Source organism: Lissotriton helveticus, chromosome 4_1, assembly GCF_964261635.1.
Source record: "Lissotriton helveticus chromosome 4_1, aLisHel1.1, whole genome shotgun sequence".
Lineage (NCBI taxonomy): Eukaryota > Metazoa > Chordata > Amphibia > Caudata > Salamandridae > Lissotriton > Lissotriton helveticus.
Genome location: NC_136063.1, coordinates 104,863,026 through 104,886,043, shown reverse-complemented (window position 1 = coordinate 104,886,043; position 23,018 = coordinate 104,863,026). Strand labels below are relative to the sequence as shown.

The 23,018-nt window shown below is 49.0% G+C and overlaps 1 protein-coding gene across 4 annotated transcripts in view; it reads right to left on the bottom strand.

Annotated features, from left to right (window-relative positions):
* The window catches only part of NUGGC (nuclear GTPase, germinal center associated), a 1,180,213-nt gene that overhangs the window by 610,956 nt on the left and 546,239 nt on the right, over positions 1 to 23,018 (bottom strand). For all 4 annotated transcript variants that reach the window (XM_078686520.1, XM_078686521.1, XM_078686519.1 and 1 more), the window contains exon 14: positions 21,240 to 21,359. In XM_078686520.1, the coding sequence (XP_078542646.1) occupies positions 21,240 to 21,359 (120 nt within the window). The remainder of the gene's footprint in view (positions 1 to 21,239; positions 21,360 to 23,018) is intronic.

Genomic DNA, 23,018 nt, shown 5'->3' with positions numbered 1-23,018 from the left:
TTTAGCAGTAATTGACATTAGGTCAATTTCTTTTGTCGATTTCCGGGAACCCCTGGGAATTGATAATCGCTACCCAGAACGAAGTGCGTCAAGAACGTTGCGGACGGTTGTTAGAGGATGGAGTTCTCCAAGCTGTCGAAGATAGAGGAAAAGACGGTGCAAAGATCTAAATTGTACAGCACATTTCGAACAAAGTGTTTTTTATAACAGGTTTTCACGTTGTTCCTAACTGTTTCTATGCTGCTGGTGGGTGGAGTATATTTTGGTTTTCTATCATTGCTGCCTTCTGCCTTACCCACCTCTCCTTCTCATGATCTAAATTTTGTCTCTACTGTTTCTCCACATTCTTTTCACCTACTGCCTCAACATGAACAAGTCAGACGTGCGGAATTTAGAAACAATTCCTTTGTGCAACTTTTGCATCAGCATCAGTTGGTGGTAAATACTACAAACTGTTGGGTGTGTGGGCTAATGCCACATACAATGGACAGGGGTATCCCATACTTGGCCCTTCTGTACAGCCCCCAAGGGTCAGTTCGGGCATTCCAAACCATGTTCCGTAGTGCACTAGATTCCTACCCCCATCGAGAGCCACGCTCAGCAAACTTTGGTCCTGGCCCGTATCACAAGTCTCTAATGATTGCTATTGCCGATCTAAATAGAGATATCTTCGATACGTCACTTATCCCAGAAGAGGAGGTGCAAACCTATAAGTACCTTAGTGAGGCTGAGTATAGTATATCAGTGGGTGATAGGCAGCTTAAAAGCTCATCTCCAATCTGGATTGTACCTCACCTAGGCCACTTTTGTCTGCAAGGTCGTGGCCGAAATCCAAGAGCCCAGCTTGGGAAGAGTGCTTGTGTGGATACTTACGTTCTACCGATGCTCTCTTCCCCTGTCTTTCTGACTGCCAAGGGTACCTATTTTGTATGTTATGACCGAGCATATACGTGGTTACCACATGACTTCTCAGGTACCTGCTATATTGCAAATCTCTTGCCCCCGACTTTCACTGTTGCTGCCGACTATCACAAAACCAGAGTTGTGAGAGGTGTCATTAGTAAAGAGGATACTTCTGGTCAAGAAGCAGGAGACTTCTTCAAGGGTTTTCTACCGTTTTGGGGCCCCATAGTCAATAGCAGAAATCTGAGAAAGTTAACTAGTGTAGTAGAGTCAACTGCTAACATAACTGCAAGTGCCCTTGGTAACCTGACAGCAGAGCTTCAAGCGGATAGGCTTATGACGTTACAGAACCGTATGGTTCTAGACGTTGTACTAGCAGATAGAGGTGGTGTGTGTAAGGTCATCCATTCGAGCTGCTGCATTTTTATACCTGATAACGCTCCAACTGTCGATCAAGCCATCTCAAAGTTGCATAAAATCTCGGAGTCCATACACGAGGACGAAGGAGATTGGACGCTTCTAGGATGGTTTTGGGGTCTAATGTCGACTTGGGGTTGGAAGATTCTGATGATTATAGGGGTTGTCGTGACATTTGTGTTCACGTGTTGTCTTTGTGTACAGTGTGGTCCTGCCTTATGTGGCCTTTGTGCTACAACGTGTATAAGAAGGCCACCTGTTTCCAAGGAGACATTGATGGATAGAGTTATGTTCCAACAACATCTGAATGATCTGATGAATATCGAGATCGACTCCGACTTCGACTAGTTCTTGCCTACATGAGGGCAAAAGGAGCGTCTGAGGTTCCGTAAAAATCGTTACGACGTTTTGGGCACCGCCGAATATGGACGAATGGGGTATCAATGAACCGTAAATGACGAGTTGTATAAGTGTACGCGTTTTCGCCATACTACTCAGAAGAGTTCCTTACAATTACAGGTTTCTTCAAATGGACGCTCGGGTTCCATTTTAGATACGGCACCCATTTTGTTTCTTGCCCTCACGTAGTCAGCGAACAGGCAACTGTCCGCATCGTGACCCCTTTTGTTCCCAAGCTTCACGGAAGAAGCATATGCCTTTTCATGCGTCTTTTATGAGTAGGGGGAGGACACTGCTAAAGCAGTTGTCTCCGCTCGGAGGTGATCCTGCCGTGCCGGTCTATTGTTTCAGCCTCGCACGTGCTGGGATCAAGTCCTTTTAGGCTACGATTACGCATCCAATATTATCCTCACACTCCCTCTTCCCTGTTGTCTGACTTCCTCGCAGCTGTTCTTGTCTCTTTCTCTTGTTTATTTACAACTCAAGTGGAATGTACCTAATGGTGGGAAGATGTGCTTTTACAGTTGGAACTGGTGAAGGTAATGTAATTATGTTCCGGTGCTCTGAATACATGAAAGCGATCCTTTGAACTTTACTGTGGGAAATGAGTTGTAACCTTTTGCTTACATATTGTGCAATGACAAAATCCTGTATAAAAGAGAGCGACTCACATATGCAAAGGGAGCAGACTCTCAGAACCTACACTCTGTTGTACTTCTTGTGACTTTTGCCTCCCTGCAGTAATAAACCCTGATATTTGACGCACAAGGAAGTGTCCCGTGTCTCTGTCTTTAGTGCGCCAGAACAGGTATCCCACGAAGGTTCTAGGTGTTGTCCCCTGGCACCGCTGGGCCTTAAATAACCCAGTCCTTCAACAGAACTGTGGCTCGAAGCTCCAAGATGTTGATGTGCTGCTGCTTCTGTATCTGAGACCACTTTCCTTGGATTTGCAAATCCTGCAAATGACCTAAACATCCTTCCATGGAGGCATCGGTTGTCAACACAAAGTCTGGGATGTTCTGCAGAAAAGTGAGAACTTGGGCAAGATTTGTTGTCTGGGACCACCAATGGAGTGCATCCACCATACGAGAAGGTATTTGGATAACGTCTTTGAAAGAACCCAATGCTTGTTGCCAATGTTTCTGTAACTCTTCTTGCAGAGGTCTCATTTTGAGCCGTGCTAAATGGACCAAGTTGATTGCTGAAAAGCACATCCCTAGGAGCGATTTGAATGTTCAAATAGAAACTGACCCTCTTTTTGAAATTGTTGTCACTAATATTTGAAGGCACACCTCTCAATCTTGAGACAAGAATGCTTTGCACTGGATGGTGTTCAGAGATGCTTCTAGGAATAAGATGTTTTGAGTTGGCAGCAAGTTTGATTTGCCCTTATTCAAAGTGAATCCTAGAGTATTGAACAGATGGATACAAGCTGTTGTGGCAACATTGGCTTCCTGTTCCGACGGAGCTTTGAGCAGCCAATCGTCAAGGTATGGGAAAACTTAGATCCCCTGGGATCGTAAATTCGCTGATACCAGTGCTAAACACTTGGTGAAAATCTGCGGTGCTGATTTTAGGCCAAACGGGAGCACCTTGAATTGATAGTAGGTGCCAGCCAATGTGAATCGTAGATACTTTCAATGTTTCGGATGGATAGGTATATGAAAGTATGCGTCTTCCATTTCCAGAGAAGGCCTGAAATCTCCTTCGTTTAACCATCCCAGGATATCGTAAAGTGTTACCATCTGGAATGTTTGCTTCTTGAGAAATGTGTTGAGTTTGCGGAGATCTAGAATCGGTCTCCATTCTCCGGACTTATTCTTGATTAGGACGAAACAAGAATAGAAACCTGTTCCTTTGTGCGCTGATGGGACTTCCTCTATTGCTTCCTTTAGGAGCATGATCAAGACGAGGGGAGGGGAACCCCATGGCGGAGTAGTAGGTTGTTTCTGGGCAAATTCCAGTGTGTGACCTTTGGTGACTAGGTCCAGCACCCAGCGGTCTGAAGTGATCTTGTGCCACCGCTGTGTATAAGCAGAAATGTTCACACCCACGGGTAGGGCAGGAATGTGGACTGGCACCCTGCGAAGTTCATTGCTTTCTGGCAGAGTCACGGCTTTGTTGCTGTGTTCGCTTACGGCCGCCCTGGCGAGAGAAACCAGCCGTCAATGATTGACGGTATGAGGACTGATTGTAATTCTGGCGATACTGAGGCTGGTATTGACAGTACTAATGATTTGATGGACAGACGCCCGATATGTAGTGAATCCTAGTCCTCTGGCTCCTCTGAAAGGTATGCGTTTATATTGTAGAGCACCTCGAGATTTTGCTGTGTCTGTGTCGTTTTTAATTGCTAAGAGAGCATCATCAATATGTTTCCCGAATAGTGAATCCCCATCGTAGGCAGTGTCCAGGATCTTCATCTGAACCTCGGGTCTAAAAGTAGTGGCTTTAGGCCCTGGAAGCGATCCATAAGCGAACTGGGGCGCCACGGGTTTGAAGAGAAATGGAGACGAATAGACGCATGCTGAAGCATCTCGACATGGATAGAGCCATGCACGCCCTATTGCGACTTCGTTACAAATGTTATCTTTGTGGCGATAAGCCAGGGCGGATGCTTGCACATAGGCTTCGGGCGCGCACTCAGCTGCATACGATCCACGCTGTGATGGATTCGCAGAGGGTGGAACATACCACGGACTCTGCTATCATAGAGACCTTTCGCCGGTTCTACCAGACCCTGTATCAAGCGGAGGGAGTGCCTGCTACGGGAATCGCGGAATACCTCGCTACCTCTTACATAGGAATTCAGCAGACAGTTTAGACTCGGAGATATGCATTGAAGAGGTCATCTCGGCGATTGCAAAACTAAAAGTTGCGAAGTCTCCGGGGCCCGATGGCTTCTCTGCTATTTTCTATAAGACTTTCTGTAGGGAGCTGGCTCCTCTCCTGACCCGTCTTTTTAATTCTTTTCTGGACACGGGGGCGGTGACTCCGTCCATGTCGGAGGCTGCCATTACGGTCATTCTCAAACCAGGGAAGGACCCTGTAGAGTGCGGATTGTACCGGCCAATCTCGCTGCTAAACTCTTTGCGGGCGTGCTTGCGGCGAGGCTTAGCCCCTTGATGGATGGGATTATTGAACCGTACCAGGCAGGGGGGGGATAATACAAAACGACTGCTACATCTCATGGATGTGGTTCACCGCTCGCGGACACAGGCCTTCCTGCTCTCCATAGACGCGGAGAAGGCCTTTGACGTGTAGATTGGGAATACCTGTTTGCGGTGCTGAGGACCTTCGGGGTGGGGGACAACTTCCTGAGATGGATTCAGTGTATCTATGCGGGTCCTCGGGCAGTGGTTCGAGTGAATGGCTGTCGGTCAGCACGGTTTACTATCAAGAGGGGGACACGACAGTGGTGCCCCCTCTCCCTGCTGCTTTTTGTGCTCTATATGGAGCCTTTCGCTCAGCACGTTCGATCAAATCTGGACATTGCAGGGATTAAGTTTGGGGCTGACCTGCATAAGATCAGCCTCTATGCAGACGATGTTATCTTGGCGCTCACCAATCCCTACTCTTCTCTGCGCAGCCTTTCAAAGGAACTGTCGGTGTTCCAGAAAGTAGCCGGCTTCGGGGGCGTGGCCAAGATGGCGGTGTGAGTGGACGTGATCCGCCGAGCTCCCGCCGCCGGTCGCCGAATTTAGCATACTTACAGCATTGATCCCGGCCCGAGGGGTCTCCTGAAACGCCTAATAACAGCGTTGCTGCAGCGGAGCCGCCTGCGGTGGGTGCTGGCGACGGGGGGCGCCTGGTTCTGACCGAGGCTGTCGCGGCCGTTGGGGCCTGACCTGTGCGGAGCGGCGAGAACGAGGCCGTGGTGGGCGGAGCCTGGAGGCCGACTTGGAGCAAGCCGGAGCGGACAGCGGTGGTGGCGACAGGTCCGGCCCGTGCGGCGACGCGCGAGGCCTCCCGCATTCACTAGCGGGGGCTTCTGCGGACTTGACGCCCCACCTGAGCATCGGTGCTGCCCTCGCCCTGCGGCCTGCCGGGGCTGCCGGTGTGCACCGGAGAGGAGGACGGCGGCGCTTGGGGGGCCCTTCAGATGGCCGGAGGTGAGAGGCGGGGGGTAGATAATCGGACCCCGACCTGGGCGGCACGCACCCCGGCAAGGGGACAGTGAACGAGGAGGTGAGCCCCCCCCAGATGCAGAGCGCCTGCTTTCCCCCTCCGCCCGGCGGGAACTGAACAGCAAGACGACCCGCCATTTTGGGAGGCCTGGCACCGCGCCTGGGACGGCGCCCTCGGTGAGCCTGCACTGTTCCCCAGCGGGAGGGTGCAACACTAGATATCACCCCATATTGAGCACCGGGAGACCAGCAACGGAGAACCGACCTGCGCAGTGGGCAGCAACAAGTGGCAGGAGGAGACAAGGGCCCACACGTCAGGGACACGGAGCGGGGGGGGGGGGCCCTGCACCAAACACCTCTACTGCTCACTCGGTGGCCCCTACACAGTTTCTGCACAGATCCCCCAGCACTGATCAGCCGTTTGAGGCCTGCGACTGGTCCTGCGACTTTAGACTCCGACCGCCTTGCCGCCCCCTGAACTGCCCACTTGCCTGACACGGAAGAGATTTGGTACAGTAAATGAGGGGGAGACACCGGCGCTTCTGCTCTAGCGGCGAGAGTATTTGGAGCAGAGGAGACAGCCAGTGGTCAACTGGGGCCAGACTCTTAGCCCCAATTGTCCGGTACTTATCTATCGGAACTGCGACCGACTTCCGGCCCGACGCACCCTGGACTGGGCTGCTGGCGGGTCTGAGGAGTATGGCGACTGGCAGAGTACGCAAGGAAAGGTCCATCAAGGACTTGCTCACTCCCAACACTATGGGGAAGAAAACCGACCCTCACAGCGCTGGAACCCACGCGGCGCCCGCTAAGTCACCGGCCGGCGCCTCGGGCAACAGCCCCCAAAGCACAGACGAGCCAGTTACGAGATCTTTCTTGGAATCTCTATTTGGCGGCCTAAGGGAAGACCTCCAGCTCCTTAAGGATGAATTGAAGGGGGATATTCGGGAACTGAGGCGAGACACGGACGCCATTGGAGAGCGGGTAGCGGACCTAAAGACGAAGAGCGATGGCCGGGATGTCGAGAAGGAAGCGCTCCAGCAAGAAATTATCCGCATCCATGACCAGCAGGTTGACTTGCAATCGCATGTTGAGGATTTGGAAAACCGATCTCGGAGGCATAACATTCGGATTAGAGGGGTAAAATCCACCCCGGAAACAGCAGATCTCTTCAAGTTCACGCAGGGCCTCTTCAACCATATCCTGGGTAGACCGGCCGACTCCAATATCACTCTGGACAGGGCACATCGGACTGGTCCGCCTAAAGCCTCGAGTACCTTGCCGGCAGATATCCTGGTCTGCGTTCAGGACTTTCGCACTAAAGAAGAGATTCTCAACAAGGCGCGACAACTGGGCGCCGTCACCTATGGCGATCACTCGCCGACACTCTTTCAGGACTTGGCGGCCATCACCCTGGAGAAGCGTAGATCATGCAGACCGGTGACTGCAGAACTGCGACGCCTAGGTGTCACGTATAGTTGGGGGCACCCGTTCCGGATTGTGTTTAAATGGGACAACAAAGTACACCAGATACGCTCTCTCACTGAAGCTTGCCGGCTGTTGGGCATAGAAGAACCTGAACCGGCGGGAGACTCACAACCAGGGAAAAACTCGGAGACCGGCTCCGCTGGACAATGGCGACAACAGAGACGGCGGCGCAGGCCGGGTCGCCCTCCCCAGGAGGTGATTCATGAAGGGCAAAGGGCGGCAGTTGCGACAGCGGCACTGGAACTGGCGGAAACGGCTGATGGCTGATGGATGAAAGCCGAGCGGATATTGATTCACTTTGGCGGCCGGCGGCGGGAGAGAACTTGAAAGAACTGGACACGTTCCCCTGTCTTTTCCGTGGCCCTACTTCTTCTGAGCGTTGTGCACGTGGGACTGTTCTACTTGTTGCTAGGGAGGGATGGGACTCTGCAAGGCCAAATTGGGGTGGGTCTGCTGTGGGTGGTGGGGGGAATGTTGGGGTTTGTATTTGAGTACCAGTTATTTTGGTGTTTGACTGCCGAGATGCTGCCAGTAGTGAATTGGGTGAGTCCCCCGAGCCTTGGGACCGACACCAACATGCTATGTCAACTGCCTAACCCTGCTTCACGAGAGCGATGGATACTATTGCAGAGTAGTCTTACCGCACATACTATACACTATGGCGGGAGTTGAGACCGTTACACCTCAGTCCGACACAGCTAGCGCCCATATGCGGGCACTGACATGGAACGTCAGGGGCCTAAACGACTTTAGGAAGCTGAGAAAGGTCCTTAGTTACCTGCGCAGGCATAACATAGATCTCGCTCTCCTACAGGAGACACATTTACCGCTAGCCAGCAGGATGTTACAGCACAAGGGGTTAGTGGGCTGTAGTATTGCAGCGGGCTTTACCACACACTCGAGAGGAACACTAATATGGGTAAACCCACACTCCAAACTCACATTGACGTCACTGGAGACGGACCCGGAGGGGAGGTACGTCATCTGCAGATGCAGGGGCCGGGGACATGACTTGCTGCTTGTGAATGTATACGGGCCTAACTATGATTCACCTGATTTCTACGCGGACTTAGTCCGGAGATGTAAGATGTAGGATTACTCGTATATGCTTTGGGGCGGGGACTTTAACCTGGTCCTTGACCCGGATCTGGACAGATCTGCGGGACCGAGCAGGAGCCCGTCGGCGGCTGCCACGGTGCTCCAAACAGAAATGGTGCACTTGGATCTCTTGGATGTATGGCGTAGTAGACATCACTCCAGAGGGGGGTACACACATTATTCAGCGTATCATGCACTGCACACGAGAATAGACTACTGGTTTGTATCACGGCAGCTATACAATACTGTAAGGGACTGTCATATATTGCCACGCACACTGCCTGACCACTCTCCTCTCCTCCTGATCCTGGAGTCGCCAGTACGCGGGATCCCACCCTTTACGTGGCGCTTCCCCCCGTACTCTTTACTAGACGAGGTGTACAGAGGGGAACTCGCGAATGAAATCGAAAACTTTTTTGAGACGAATACGGGCTCTGTGGAAAGTTTGCAGACGCTGTGGGAGGCCTTTAAGGTCTACATACGCGGGATAGCCATGGCCAAACACTCCAGTGTCCTGAAGTCCATTAGACAGCGGCTTAAATATTTAGAGAGCCAGCTGAAGGAACTTGAAGGGAGGCACCAGGCGGAACCAGAGGGAGACGCACTAGACCAGATCAAACACTTGCTGACAGAATATCACTCAGAGGCAGACAGAGAGGTACAACACATGGGCAAATATGCCACGGCATGCGTGTACGGCGAGGGTGAAAGGCCTGGTTCTCTCCTGGCTAAGATGATTAAACAGGAGCGGAGGCCAGTGCTGATTGGAGAGTTGATCTCGAGTACTGGAGAGACACTCACAGACGAGGAACAGATTGTCGGGGAATTCAGGCGGTACTACTCTGCTCTGTACGAATCGAACTCGACGGGAATGGACGGCGCAATCGACGACTACCTGAGTTATATTAAAATGCCACAACTGGCCGATTCACAAAGAGAATTTCTTATGATGCCCATCCAGAGAGAGGAGATAGAGGAGGCCTTAGATAGTATGCGGACGGGTAGCGCTCCGGGCGCCGATGGGCTGACTGTCGGCTTCTATAAATCCTTTAAGGAACTGCTGGTCCCCTACCTCTCAGCATTATTTGATGACATATGCATGGAAGGCTCTATGCCCCCGACTATGCGAGAGGCACTCATCATAACGATACTCAAACCTGGGAAGCCTGACACGGAATGCGGTTCGTACAGACCCCTCTCCTTGATCAATGTTGATGCTAAACTGTACGCAAAGGTACTGGCGACGCGCCTTGCACTCCTCGCCCCTACCCTGGTGGCCCCGAAACAGGCGGGTTTTATCCCATCTAGGAACCTCACATACAACATTCGTACGGTCCTGGGGACGATGCAGCACGTGAAACCGGAGAATAAGGCGTTGGCAATATTCCTAGATATGGAGAAAGCCTTCGACTCCGTGGAATGGCCTTTCATGTCCAGGGTACTTAGGAAACTGGGCCTGGGTGAACCCTTTCTACAGATGATAGGCGCTCTCTATTACAAACCGACGGCGAGGCTACGAATTGGTGACACGGTCACGGAGGCGTTCGGAATCAGCAGGGGTACACGACAGGGCTGCCCACTCTCCCCGTTGCTATACGCACTAGTAGCGGAACCCCTAGCGTGTGCACTCCGAGAATACCATAGCCATGAAGGTATTAATTTCCCTACATATAAGATATGCATATCCACGAACGCTGACGACACGCTCTTGTACGTCAGGGACCCGGAGCTTAACCTCGCGCCAATACTAAGGGAGGTAGTGCAGTTCGGAGCCCTATCTGGTCTAAAGGTAAACTGGTCTAAGTCGGTGGCATTCCCGCTGACACCGGTGACAAATAAATTTGGCATGGACTACCCACTGCAGTGGTCGGAAGATCCGGTTAGGTATTTAGGCATAAAACTACACCCGGACCCGGATGTATTGATCAGGGAAAATTATGGAGTGGCTTACATGAAGCTGGTTGACGATGTTGACAGATGGTGTAGGCTGCCGCTGTCCCTCGCGGGTCGCATTGCGCTCATGAAAATGCTGGTGCTTCCGAGGTTCTTGTTTCTCTTTTGTAACCTACCGGTGGTCCTATCTAAGGCATTCTTTAAAACGCTCATTCAGACTCTCACGAGACTGGCATGGGGAGGTAAACAACCGAGGGTTAAGTGGCAAGTCCTGACCCTCCCATATGACCAAGGCGGTCTGGGGGCCCCGGACGTAGAACAGTACTATAGAGTCGCGCAAGCGATGCACTTACACACTTGGGTACATGGGGATAGCGATATTCCTCACGTGATTCTAGAGACGCTCTTTGCGAAACCCCTCCAGCCAGCGGCTACTGTATTCGAACCGGCTACGCGACGTGTTGGCACTCTGGACTCTATTACGAGTACGAATCACGCATGGCACTCTTTGGCCAGAAGTCGTGACTGCACACTGCTATATTCCCCCCTGGTCCCGATAGAATGGGCCATTTGGCTCCCACCGCTGCGAGAAAAGGGGGTCACGCGCGCCCTTAATCAGCTGGGCATACACAAGCTGGGGGACCTGTTTAAGGACGGGAAGGTAGTCACCTGGGAACAGGTTGCTCCCTCCCAGACCACTACGACGCTGCTGCACCGCTTCCATCTGCACAGAGTCCGTGCGGCACTACAGGAGCTGCTGGGCCCGGATATGGCGGAACCCACAGAACTACCAGAACTGACGTACGTAATAAAAACACAGTCGAGCAGCAAGATGATAGCACGACTGTACAGGATGGGGCAGTGTCACCGAACGCAAGAACCCTCGAAGGCCCGACAGGCGTGGCAACGAGACTTACAGACGGAGATAAGTGACGAAATGTGGAAATATTGCTGCCAGAACACGAAACGGGTGTCGCTGAATGCTAGGCATAGGCTTGTGCAGTTTAAATTTTTGCAGAGAGTATATTACACTCCGGAACGCTTGCACAGATATGGACTCCGGCAGACGCCGGAATGTGAACGTTGCGGAGCGTCAGTGGCGGACTTCCTACACCTGGCTTGGTCCTGCCCGGGGATAAACAACTTCTGGGAAGAGGTTTTTCTCGAGCTAGGGCGGATACTGGAGACGGAGCTCCCGGTAGATCCGGCACTGGCTCTGCTGGGATATACCAAAGTCTTACCCCCAGCTACGCGTCGCCTGGCTGGCATAGGGTTAATTATGGCACGGAGAGCGATAGCAATGTGTTGGATGCGCGGGCCGCTTCCAACTAAAAGAGGCTGGGAAGGGGCTATGTTGTACAGCTGCACACAATCCCAGCTGTATAGTGAACTCTTACCACCTGTGAGTAGGCCGCGGAACTTCTGGGACCAATACCTGACATACAACTCGAACAGAAACGACACGGTTGAGGATCAGGAGGAGACTGAGGAGCAGAAAGAAGGGGGGGGGACAACGAGGACTAGATAATTTCAAATCTCCTGAAGGGACCACGCGGGAGGGACACCCAGGTAACGCCGACACTAGAGACCAAGGACACAGACTGCAAGCAAGGGGAGAGCCTCAGGTTAGGGGCACAGAGTGTGTGAGAGAATGGATGGGTGGGGAGGGAGCGGGAGGCTTTGGCTGGGGCACAAGACACATAGCATTGAGAAGGCAGTAACGCACGGGAAGAGGCGCACAGGCAGTTGAGGGGGGAGGGAAGGGGGGTTAGTGGGCATGTTGGGTTTGGGATGTTAGACTTAGACCACGTAGTCGAACGCGCGCACCATAAGAGACTACTAATACAGCACTGGAGAAAGCAGAGCACACCCTCCTGTAGCACTGGAGAGTAATGAATTGGGGCACTGGCGTCCATGCATGATAATGTTGTTGTTCTACTTGAGACTCAGGCAACTGGACAAGGTGACGCCGGTGGAATGCTTTGCACAATTTCTTCCTTTCTCCCTTTCAGGAACAACGGACCAGCATATTGTATTGACATGATCCTCGATTGCTGCCGGCCCCAGGGTTGTAGGCGGAAAGCTGTGTGCATGCATGGACGACGAATAAAAGTTTATAATCCAAAAAAAATAAATAAAAAAAAAATAAAAAAGTAGCCGGCTTCAAAGTTAATTACTCCAAGTCCCAAATCCTTAACCTATCCATTCCAGAGGCGGATGTCCGGGACTTGAAGCAGGACTTGGAGTTCCAGTGGGCTTCATCTGACATCCCGTATTTGGGTATACGGCTGGCCCCTTCTATTGCCAAAACGCTATCCCTGAACTACGCGCTGCTGGTTGAGCAGGTTAAGCAAACCCTAGCGGATTGGTCCCGTCTTAACCTGGCCTGGTATGGAAGACTGGCGGCTCTAAAAATTACGGTACTTCCACGAATACTGTACCTCTTTCAAATGTTGCCGTTAAGTCCCCCGCACGGCATTCTTCAAAAGCTGCAGGGGCTTCTCAATACGTTCTTATGGAACACCAAACGGCCACGGCAGGCCCTGTCCGTGGCAGTCGCACCAAAGGCAGCCGGAGGGCTGGGCTTTCCTCTGTTGACGGCCTACTTTCAGGCGACCGTTTTGCAATATATCGTCGAATGGAACAGGCCCATGTCCAGCAAGCATTGGAACTTTATGGACCAGATGGTGGCAGGGTGTAATAGTTGTAGAGAGCTTTGGCTGCTACGCAAACATAGAGCCTGGGGCCTTTACTCCTCTCCGGTGACGTCTCTGACCCATAAGGCATGGGATCAATTGGTTCAATGCAAAGGGTGGACTTCGTTCCCCTCCCCGTTGATCCCTATCGTGGATAATCTGGACTTTCCACCGGGTTGCGTCCGCGGTCTTCCATCGCTGACGAGAGGAAGGCTGCAAGAGGGTTGGTTCCCTTTTTGACTTGGATGGTTTGATCCCGTTCGATCGGCTGGCAAAAGAGTTCTTTCAATTGCCGGTTACTGATGCTTTCTATTATTCGCAGGTGGCGCACTAGGTCACCCACCCAGCTAATGTGGCCTCCATGTCCCGCCCTTTGACGGCGCTCGAAAAATGGTTGGTAGGCAAGAAAGACGACCGGAAACTTATCTCGGAATTATACATGATGATAGTGCATCAGCCCAGGAGGCAGCGTACGGCGGCGCAAGTTCGATGGGAAATGGAACTGAGCCGCCCGCTGACGAAAAAGGAGTGGGAGCACGTCTTTTATCGTGCACAACACACGGCTGCTAGCACTGCGGGTACCGAGTCAGCCTACAAAGTAGCGACGTATTGGTATTATACCCCAGCACGCATTAGGGTGTGGGATCCCTCCAAGTCGGGCCTCTGCCGGCATGGGGGCAGCCTTACAGGGACGCTGGCGCATTTGTTGTGGCATTGCCCAAAATTGAAGAGGTACTGGACTACGGTCTTAGATGAGTTAGACGCTGCGTTTCAGATTACATTTCCCTGGTCTCCTGAGTACACTCTGCTAGGGCTTCCTTACCCTAAAGTCTTTCCCCTGCGCTCACTGAAAGGTAGACAGATTGCGCTGGCGCTATTGGCTGTGCGGCAACTGCTCCTGGCGCAATGGAACTCTCCGGCCGAGCCCGACTCTCGGGATTGGTTCCAACAGCTTTGGCACATTTTTGCGATGGAGCCGCTATCGATGGGACTGGATGGGAAGGGGTCGGAAGATGCTCAACTGTGGGGCCCATTTTTGAAGCTCTTGTCGAAGGACCTCCGAGAAGTAACCTGCCAGAAATACCTGCAGATTCTGCAACTCATTTCCCTGGAGTCACCAGTATCCAAGTCAGGGGGCTGACTGTTCTTTGACTAATCTAGTGATTGTAGAAGTGCCCTGAGATGAGAGAAGCTGATGTGGAGCGGGGTGCGAGGGGGGTCATTTTACAGAGGGGGAGGTGGGGGTGTGGCTTGTTTTGTTTCTCCTTTTTGCATGTTTGTTCTTTGACAAAAGGCGGACACTGCAGAATGCATGAATGAATTTTTATTAACTGTACAATTAATTAAAATCTTTACAGTAAAAGAAGAGAATACAAAAAACTGTGGTTGTAAGCTTCATTGCTTGATAAAAGATGCACTGGTGTGCCAATTGAAAAAGAAAAAGCGAGTTAAAAAAGAAAGCAGAGTAAAGTGAGGGGGTGCGGCACCCCTATCTAAGTCCCATGTAGATGGCTGTTGTCTAACCATGTGTGCCTTGGTGTTAGTCTTGACGACGGACGTTTCTTTCATGGGAGGGCAATGTCAATTCTACGACGTGGCAATGTTACTTCAGCTATCGTTCGCTGCTTTCGGGCATTGAATTCCCAGGTGTTAAGATGTTTTCGTTATTGGCTTTTAGGGCTAGCCTAATTTGGTGGACAAATTTCGACAATCTCGCTAGGGTCATTGTGTTGGTGGTTGAGAAACACAAGGCTGATGCTTCGGAGCAACATTTTATGCTCTGAGTGAGGCAAATCGGGCTCAACAGTCGCCGTCGATCGTTGTCAAAAAAAGGACAGCAGCAGAGGAGGTGCAGCCAAGATTCCCTTGTGTAGGTGCATAACCTACAAGATGTGGGTTCCCCTCTTTGAGCCCATGCGGGGTTGAAGTCTGCTATCCCAAGTGTGGTCAGCCTTATGTATAGAATTTTGCTTCGGGCATGAGTTGTTAGAGCCTCACTTAGGTATGATTGAGCTTTTCCTACCATGTACGAGTTGTTTAAAGGGTCCAAATGGGGACTTCGACGAAGGGTTTTGTGGTCGAGGTCAAAAGAGATTTCATAAACTTGTTTGTTGATGGCTCTCTTCCATGCGTTCAGTTGTATGTCCTGCCGCGGAATGTTTTCTTCCTCGATCCTCAAAGCTTTGATTGCGTGTCCCAGCCTGGTGTGCCATATCGAGGCTGGCCCTTCGAAGATCGATCTCAAGTGGTGTTTTAGGGAGTTAGCCGGGGCCCTTAGTACCCTTAGATACAGTTTTATGAGCTCCCCCTGACAAATCAAGTCTGGTCTTGCTAGGCCAAGTTCCAGTCTCAGCCTGGATCTTCTTGCTGTCCTTGGTATATGTAACACCAACTTGGATGCCTTCACTTGGGCTGAGTTGAGAAGGACATCCAACTTCCCAGGAAAGGCCATGTGACCATAGGAGATCGCAGGGAGAAGCTTTGCTCGTAGGGCTATCAGAATTGGGCTGGCAGATTGACTGATCAGGTTCTGACTTAGTTGTTTTAGCAAGTGTGTTACCTTATTGGCTTTAGAGGCCTGATGATTTAGATGTATATTGGCCTTGGTCCGTTCCGAGAACCAAACCCCCAGGTAGTTGTAAGAGGCCACCGAGTTTATTTGAGTATTTCCCAGCTGCCACTGTGCTTGCCTTTTCCGCTGATAGGACCCAAAGATGATGACCTTTGTTTTCCCTTGATTGACTGCAGCACAGGTGGGGCAAATACCCGGGTACGAAAACGCAGGGTCGCCCTCCGGGATGTAGACCCAAACGCTGTGTCATTGCACTGAGGTTTCGCCCTGCCGGCAAGTTGATGTAGGCAGCTGGGCTGTGTACCGTGCTATGTTCCCGCTCAATAAAAATGATTGACTCTAAAAGTAGAGGCTTAAAGCCAAACTTGGCGCCGAAGAACTGCTGCCGAAGTTAACTGCCAAAAACTTGTTAATGGTGATGTCCAAAGCACAATCAATTGTTTCTGAGGCAGCACGCTAACTCCCTCTAATAAAATCTTCTGGGCCTCCTCTCTTTGATCCTCCGGGATAAGGTCTATCAATCCTGCTATATTATTGTACATTTGGTGGTCATAACGGCCAATGATTGCCAATGAATTAGCAGCCCTAATTGATGCTGCAGCCATTGAAGAGAATTTCTTACCCAAAAGGACCATACAGCGTCCCTCTTTGTCTGGAGGAGTGGTAATGGGTGTTGCAGGACTCTTTGAACGGCGCTGTGCAGCCTGAGATATGACCGAGTCTGGCCTCGGGTGACCTATGAGGCAAGATGGACTGTTCTCTGGAGCGCTGTATTTTTTCTCTATACGAGGTAGCACAGCCGTTATGGGTGCTGGCGTTTTCATGATTTTCACACCCTCCTGCCAGATATAATCAATGATTGGGATTGAGCGTATGATCTTTGTAGTATCTTCCTTGAACTCATGTAAGAAACAGTCTGTTTGTTTGACAGTAATAGGGAGCTGGAACCTAGCAGCTGCTCTCTGCCTCAAGTTATGAAATCCTCCGATGTCTACAGGAGGAGAATCAGAGAGGAAATGCGGAGGCGGAGATGGTGTTCGATGATATAATCATCCCAGGGATCTCAAACATTTGCCTGGTTTGGTAATTCGCCTTTCTCAACTTCCTTTTCTGATGAGGAAGTGTCTTTGTGTCTAGTGTCAGGTCGACCTTGTGCAGGAGCAGGCGTACTAGGTAGAGTAGGCTCTAGTACCGGAACAGGAACCTCTATCTGCGGAAGAGTGCTTTCTGCTGGAACCTGTTGCGGAGGAAATCTCTGACAATAATCCGCCAACCTAGCCTGCAGGTCTTGAATAAGTGCCATTTCCCTCTGATGAGATTCCTGCCTGTGATGCAACTGGTATGTATGACGTGGAGCCATATATTGCTCATGGAAATAATGCTCCTCTTGGTAATTATTGTTCTCGTCAGTGTCTTGGCACTTAGACGTTGAGCTCAGATGGACTATGAGCTACTCTATATGGATCATTCTCCTTTTCATCATCATAATCTTCATCCTCCATGAAGCACTCTAATAGATGGGATAGTGGTAGAGGAGAAATTTTACTATAGTCCTGAAAAGGCCTCTGAATTGTCTTTATTTGATAAACTCTCGACTGGGGCGGCAACGGTGCGGAAATATGGATGGTAGGAATGTCTCTCGTCGACGGTGGTAGGATCACAGACATGTTCATAGACAATGTCGTCTGCAGTATTATCGTCGATGTCTCTCCCGCCGACGGTGTCGTCGTCAACAGCGTAGTTGGAATCTTCGTCGATGGTAGCCTCGTCATCGGCTTCTTAGTCGACGATGCGTCGTCGACCAGGTTTTGACGATGGTCTTGTCGAGGCAGTAATCCTCATCAAAGAAATAGGAGATAATAGCCGTCATCGAAATAGTCGCCGTCGATGATGTAACACATACCATCGACAATGTGGTAAAAGTCGTTGTCGACACAGATTTTTTGTGTTTTTTACTGAAGAAGAGTATCTTGGATGCTCTGTGGGTGGAGTAGAAGGCGTAGATGATGCTTGCTCGGAGGATTGTTTATAACTCCTCTCTTTGTGAAGAGATTTTTCCTGAGAAGTTTTCTGATGTTTTCTTCCCTCACCTGAGGAGCCTTCTTGAGATCTAGCTCTCTTGCTAGATGTGGAGCTCGGTCCTCTTACTTAGCCTTAGAAGAAGGATGTTCTTTTGATTTGAGCCATAAAATGAATCTTAGCTCCCTGTCCCTCAGAGTGTTGCTGGAAAAGGTACGGCAGACTTTACAGTCTTTAGCCTCATGTTTGGGGTAGAGGCAATAAAGACAATCTTCATGAAGGTCATCAACATGGACCCTCTTCTTCCCACAGGTCCTGCCGGAGCGGAAGATGTCCTTCTTGTCAGACATAGTTGCTTGAAGAGTTGAAGAGAAAAAAACGGAGTAGCACTCAGGGTGCTGATAGCGATTGGTTTGAGCTGGCTTTTGGCCCTTTTCCTTTAAGGACGTAGATAGGCTACTAAGATTTGGCCTTTTGGTCTCGTTTGGTCTATTTGTTATTTATAACACTACTTTTGTATTTTACCGTGGGACTCCCATCTCGGCAACGGGAAATGATTCAGGCATGTGAATCTATGAAAGATATCCCAATACTGGATAAAAGGGGAACAGCGTGGACAAAGAACCCTAACCAGTTCATCCATAGTGCATTGCCCATGAAGTGTGGGTAGGTAAAGGCAAAGTAATTATCCATTTTAGAGGGCAGCAAACAGGTCTATTTGGTGAGTGGCCCAGAGAGTATTGGACATGCAGGAAGGCCATGACCTGTGCAAGGTTGGATGATGGATTCAGAAATGACTGATTCATCTTTTTCAAAAGGAACAATTGATGTACAGACTGAAGAACGATGTCACACATTCACCCCAGTACAGAGATCTGGGCCTAAAGCCATCGTTTTTTTTGCTCAACATGCCATTCCAGTTTGGACCCAGCCAACGGGCATTACCTCATTAAAAGATTTTCCTTCCTATATACTTTTTGTGATAAGATCTTCTGGGTGGTCATTCTCTGTAGAGGGACTTACTCGACGATGAATGTTGAAGAACCGGGTTATTTAAGACCCAGCGGCGCCAGGGAAAACGCCCTAGTCTCCGGGTCCACCTGTCTTAGAGTACAGAGACACGGGGTACTTCTTGGTGACGTCAAAGATCAATTTTATTAGCTGCAGCCTGTAACAGAGATCCTAGAAGTACAACACGGTGTATGTTCTCAGGAGACTGCTCACCTTACAAAAAACAGTCACCCCTTTTTATACCAAATATTATGCTTCAGGCAAACATTCCAATTTACAGTTGACCACTCACATGTTTTCACAGAAAGAAAAGGCAGGATCATGATGACAAGCCCATTTTTCAGTTTGTTCAGCCCATAATCAATTATTGGTCAAACTCAACATTCTTCATCAGACAGGTCGATCGAACCCACCATAGAAACGGGCACATCCCCATCGTAAACGGATCATAAAGAAAGGAGCAGAGACAGGTGTGAGCAAGATAAGACATAGTTATGCGCAATAAAAGGTTTGATGTGTCTCGATCCGTAATCTTGATCAGCTACCGGGAAAGGGACTGGTTTGACAGGTTTGGCTTCAGGCAAGAGGGTCGCTCGCTCAGGTCATTCAGAAGACAGCTAAAGTGTACGTGTGCTTGGAGACTCGTTCGGCCACTGTCACCGGCCTATGTGAGGGCAACCACAAAATGGCTGCCGTATGCAAGATGGAACCCGAGGGTTTAGAAAGGACTCCCTGATTTCATGGTGATCGCGTCACTGGAATAGGACGAAAATACTCATACATCTTGCACTCGCCATATTCGTTCTGCTGATACCAAAATCGTCATGACACGATGACTTTTATAACAAGGTTCAGAATTTCAGTACCTCAACGTCTGGGTGCAACGACACCAGAAAGCCTTTGGGTGCATCCTTGAACATGAGCTGTAGGATGCTGGGTTATGTTCCGAGCAAAAATACCACAAGCAGATGCTGTGCAAGTCTAATAAGGACATTGTTTGTAGAATATGCAACTTGGTCCCCCCCCTCGATATTTAAGACATCTGAGTTATTCACTGTTGAAAGTAGAGGACACTATGTTGGTGAAGCACCAAGATATCCAGCCCCACATTAATGAGTTATGAAAAAAATACAGTGCCGGTCTGCATCTTTCAAACTCCGAGGTAATCAAATTCTGGGTGGGAAGCATTGCAGCTGGAGTCAGTCCGGCACGTGGAGCATATTCATAAATATGTCATAAGGTGAGGAGTCTGTGGAAGCATTAGCCACCAGAGAGAGGCAACATATAAAGGTCAAACAGGAAGAGGGTGGGCGTACACTTCCTCACATCCCAGCACTCAGTTTGCCCCGATGCATCATAGTAAATGCAGTCCATTAGAACACTTACTTCGGTGTCAGGCTTTAGTTTTTCAACCTTGTTGGTGCAGACAGTGCTGTGCATCTCTAGACATGTGTTTCAGGATAGTTGTCCTCCTTCAGTAGAGAGCAACACATTTGTTTGGAGGTGCTGGAAATGCAGCCCAAAGTCTTCTCAGGTCTCTGGACCACTCGCTGTGCGCAGATTCATCAACCAGAGCTCGTCAGCTCATTAGCTCAAGGGAGCAGAAAGGCTCCCTTGAGCCTGCTAGCTGACACGCTTTGGAGATGCACCGGTGTGTCTGTGGGGGGGGACTGTGGCCTGAGAGGAATTCGGAAGTATTTCCAGCAACCCCAGATGACTTTTCTTTTGCTTTCTACTACTGCTGCTCTCTAGTGAAGAAGGACTAAACCCAGAAACACGTGTCTAGAGATATACAGCAATGTCTGCACCAACTTTGGTGAAAAACTACAGCTAAATTTCAAGTAAGCACTAATTTTGTACTGCATTTACCAGGATGCAAAGGGGTGAACTATGCTGAGATGTGAGGCAGTGTACTCCCACCCCCCTTTCTGTTCAAAAGGCTCCCCATGTGAGCTTTGGAGTTGCACCTGTGTGCCTGTGAGTGGTACTGTGGCCTGAGAGGAATTTGGCAGCATTTCCAGCAACCCCAGATTACTTTTCTTTTGCTTTCTACTACTGCTGCTCTCTAGTGAAGAAGGGCTGAACCCAGAAACACGTGTCTAGAGATATACAGCAATGTCTGCACCTATTTTATTGAAGAACTACAGCTAAAGTTCAAGTAAGCACTAATTTTGTACTGCATTTACCTGGTTGCAAAGGGGCGCACTGAGCTGGAATGTGAGGCATTGTGCTCCCACCCCCCTTTCTGCTGAACATATAAATGTTGACTGGTTCTGCAAGGGCTAATTCTTCATCCAATGGCTCATCATAATCATTGCAGAACTATAACATAACAATGATGGAGTGTTAATAAACAAACCATGACAATGCTTAAACTTACTTTCCCTCCTAGCACTCTGGAACAGTGCCCAACCCAGACCTCAATTAAGAACTATTGAATCAATACAATAATCTAGCACAGCAGAGACAGGTGAATGTGATTCCATTATGACTGCATCATGCAGTGTATGAATAGTCACACAGCAATAATCTCCACAATCCACTTACTGACTAGTACTGAACAAATTCAAGATTTTATTTAAAAGAGAAACAAAAGGCGCAAAGCCATTCTCTTACCTGGAGCCCACTGTTGAAATCCAACTGTATGCGTCCCTTGGAGAAGTCATTTCGGGACTTAACACAGATCAGAGAAATTTCACCAAATATCTGGACTTTCTCTCGCTCCATTGCACTTTTCTGTAGATAATTAAGATACACTCTTGTCAAACTGCATGCTCTAAATGGCTTTGTTTCAGCAGGCGCACTGAGACTAAGCTACTTTACCAGAAAAGTATTAATTATTTACCAGCCATTTTCTTTACGCCAGGTCCCAATCTTTTTCCTTACAGTCGATGGATAAAGCAACTGAGCTAAGTCTGGAAGATGGGCAATCACAAGTGCCTATTCAATTATAGATATTTTTAGCACCCTTTCTCCTTGCCTTCTGGGTGAAAACACCTGCCATCAAACTGGGAATAGCCAGTTTCCATTACAATAGGAAATACATGTCAATCAACTGCCTGTAAAGGTAGACTGAAGGCAATCAAGGACTGTAATGAAAAAACATAGAAACCATCTCTTTAACCAACAACCTTAGGCATCCATTTCAGTCTCAGGCAAAACACAGTGAATGTGGGATTACATGACCAAATACTGCTGAAACAATGGATAGGATGCAGAACAAACTTCCTATGGAAGCTTAAGAGGCAACAATAGAATGATAAGGAGATTCACTGAGATAGCCCTTAAAATGTAACAAAGTCTACTTTGTAACTTGTGGTGCATCAAAAATACAGATCATTGGGACATCTAAACATTGGGCTCAACCCGACTGAAAACACTCCAAGGGTACAGGGCATAACAACGGATAGAGAGACTAATAGTCAAGCAGAAGACTAATCCATTCAAACCAGTAGGACTGTAAGCTATTACTTTATAGTCTATAGGGAAAAGCAGACCAGTAAAATGACTAATTCTGTCAAGACGAATCACTGAGTTAATAGAGAAGTGTAATACAAAGCATAGTAGAAACACCAACTCATCCCTGCAAAGGTCAATATATTAAACTGGCAAATAACTATACATGACTGGTTTGGCATACATATCAACTAACTGGCAAAAACACCACCCACCTAGGCAACTTTTTAAATGGACACACAAATTATCAGCTGCCAGGTAAGAAAGGAAGCAGATTATCCTGTTCACACTGTAGTGAAGAACTTGGGGAAAGCTCTTATTTTAGACTGACAACTTTTTTGTCTAGGACACCAGACAAGCACAACTCCCTTTAAGCAGTGCTCACTACTTAAACAGAGGATGCATGATCTACTAATGGCAAAGTAATGTAGTCCAAGCAAGGTTAGTCTCAGGTTATGAAGACAATGAGAATTAAGTCATATATTTTCTATAAACCAATTTTAAAAAATGCCATTGAATAGTCCATGGTTGCAAGGCGAAGGGTGAACTGGTAGTTCAAGGAGCCTTATCTGACCATCTTTTATCCTAACTGCATATTTTCCTACATGGCAAGGATGGAGAAATTACTTAATTGCAATCGGTTTTTCACCTTAAGCACCATTATACTTTTTTTAAAAATTAGAATATCTCAGCTGTATTCGATCTCACTATATTAGCATTATAAAGAGAAACCTCAGTTCAAATCTTTTTCCTGAACATATCTGTACAATTTCTTGCTAAAGTTGAATTATATATAGCTTCAAAATAGTGACGGAGGTGTATGAATGTCTGTCCCTCCTCGTCGTGTGGATAAACCCTGACAGAAGCAAACACTATCTTTTCCCTGTGTTGTGTTCAACTACTTTCAAGCGAGTGTATCAAAAAACTAAAAGTGCAGTT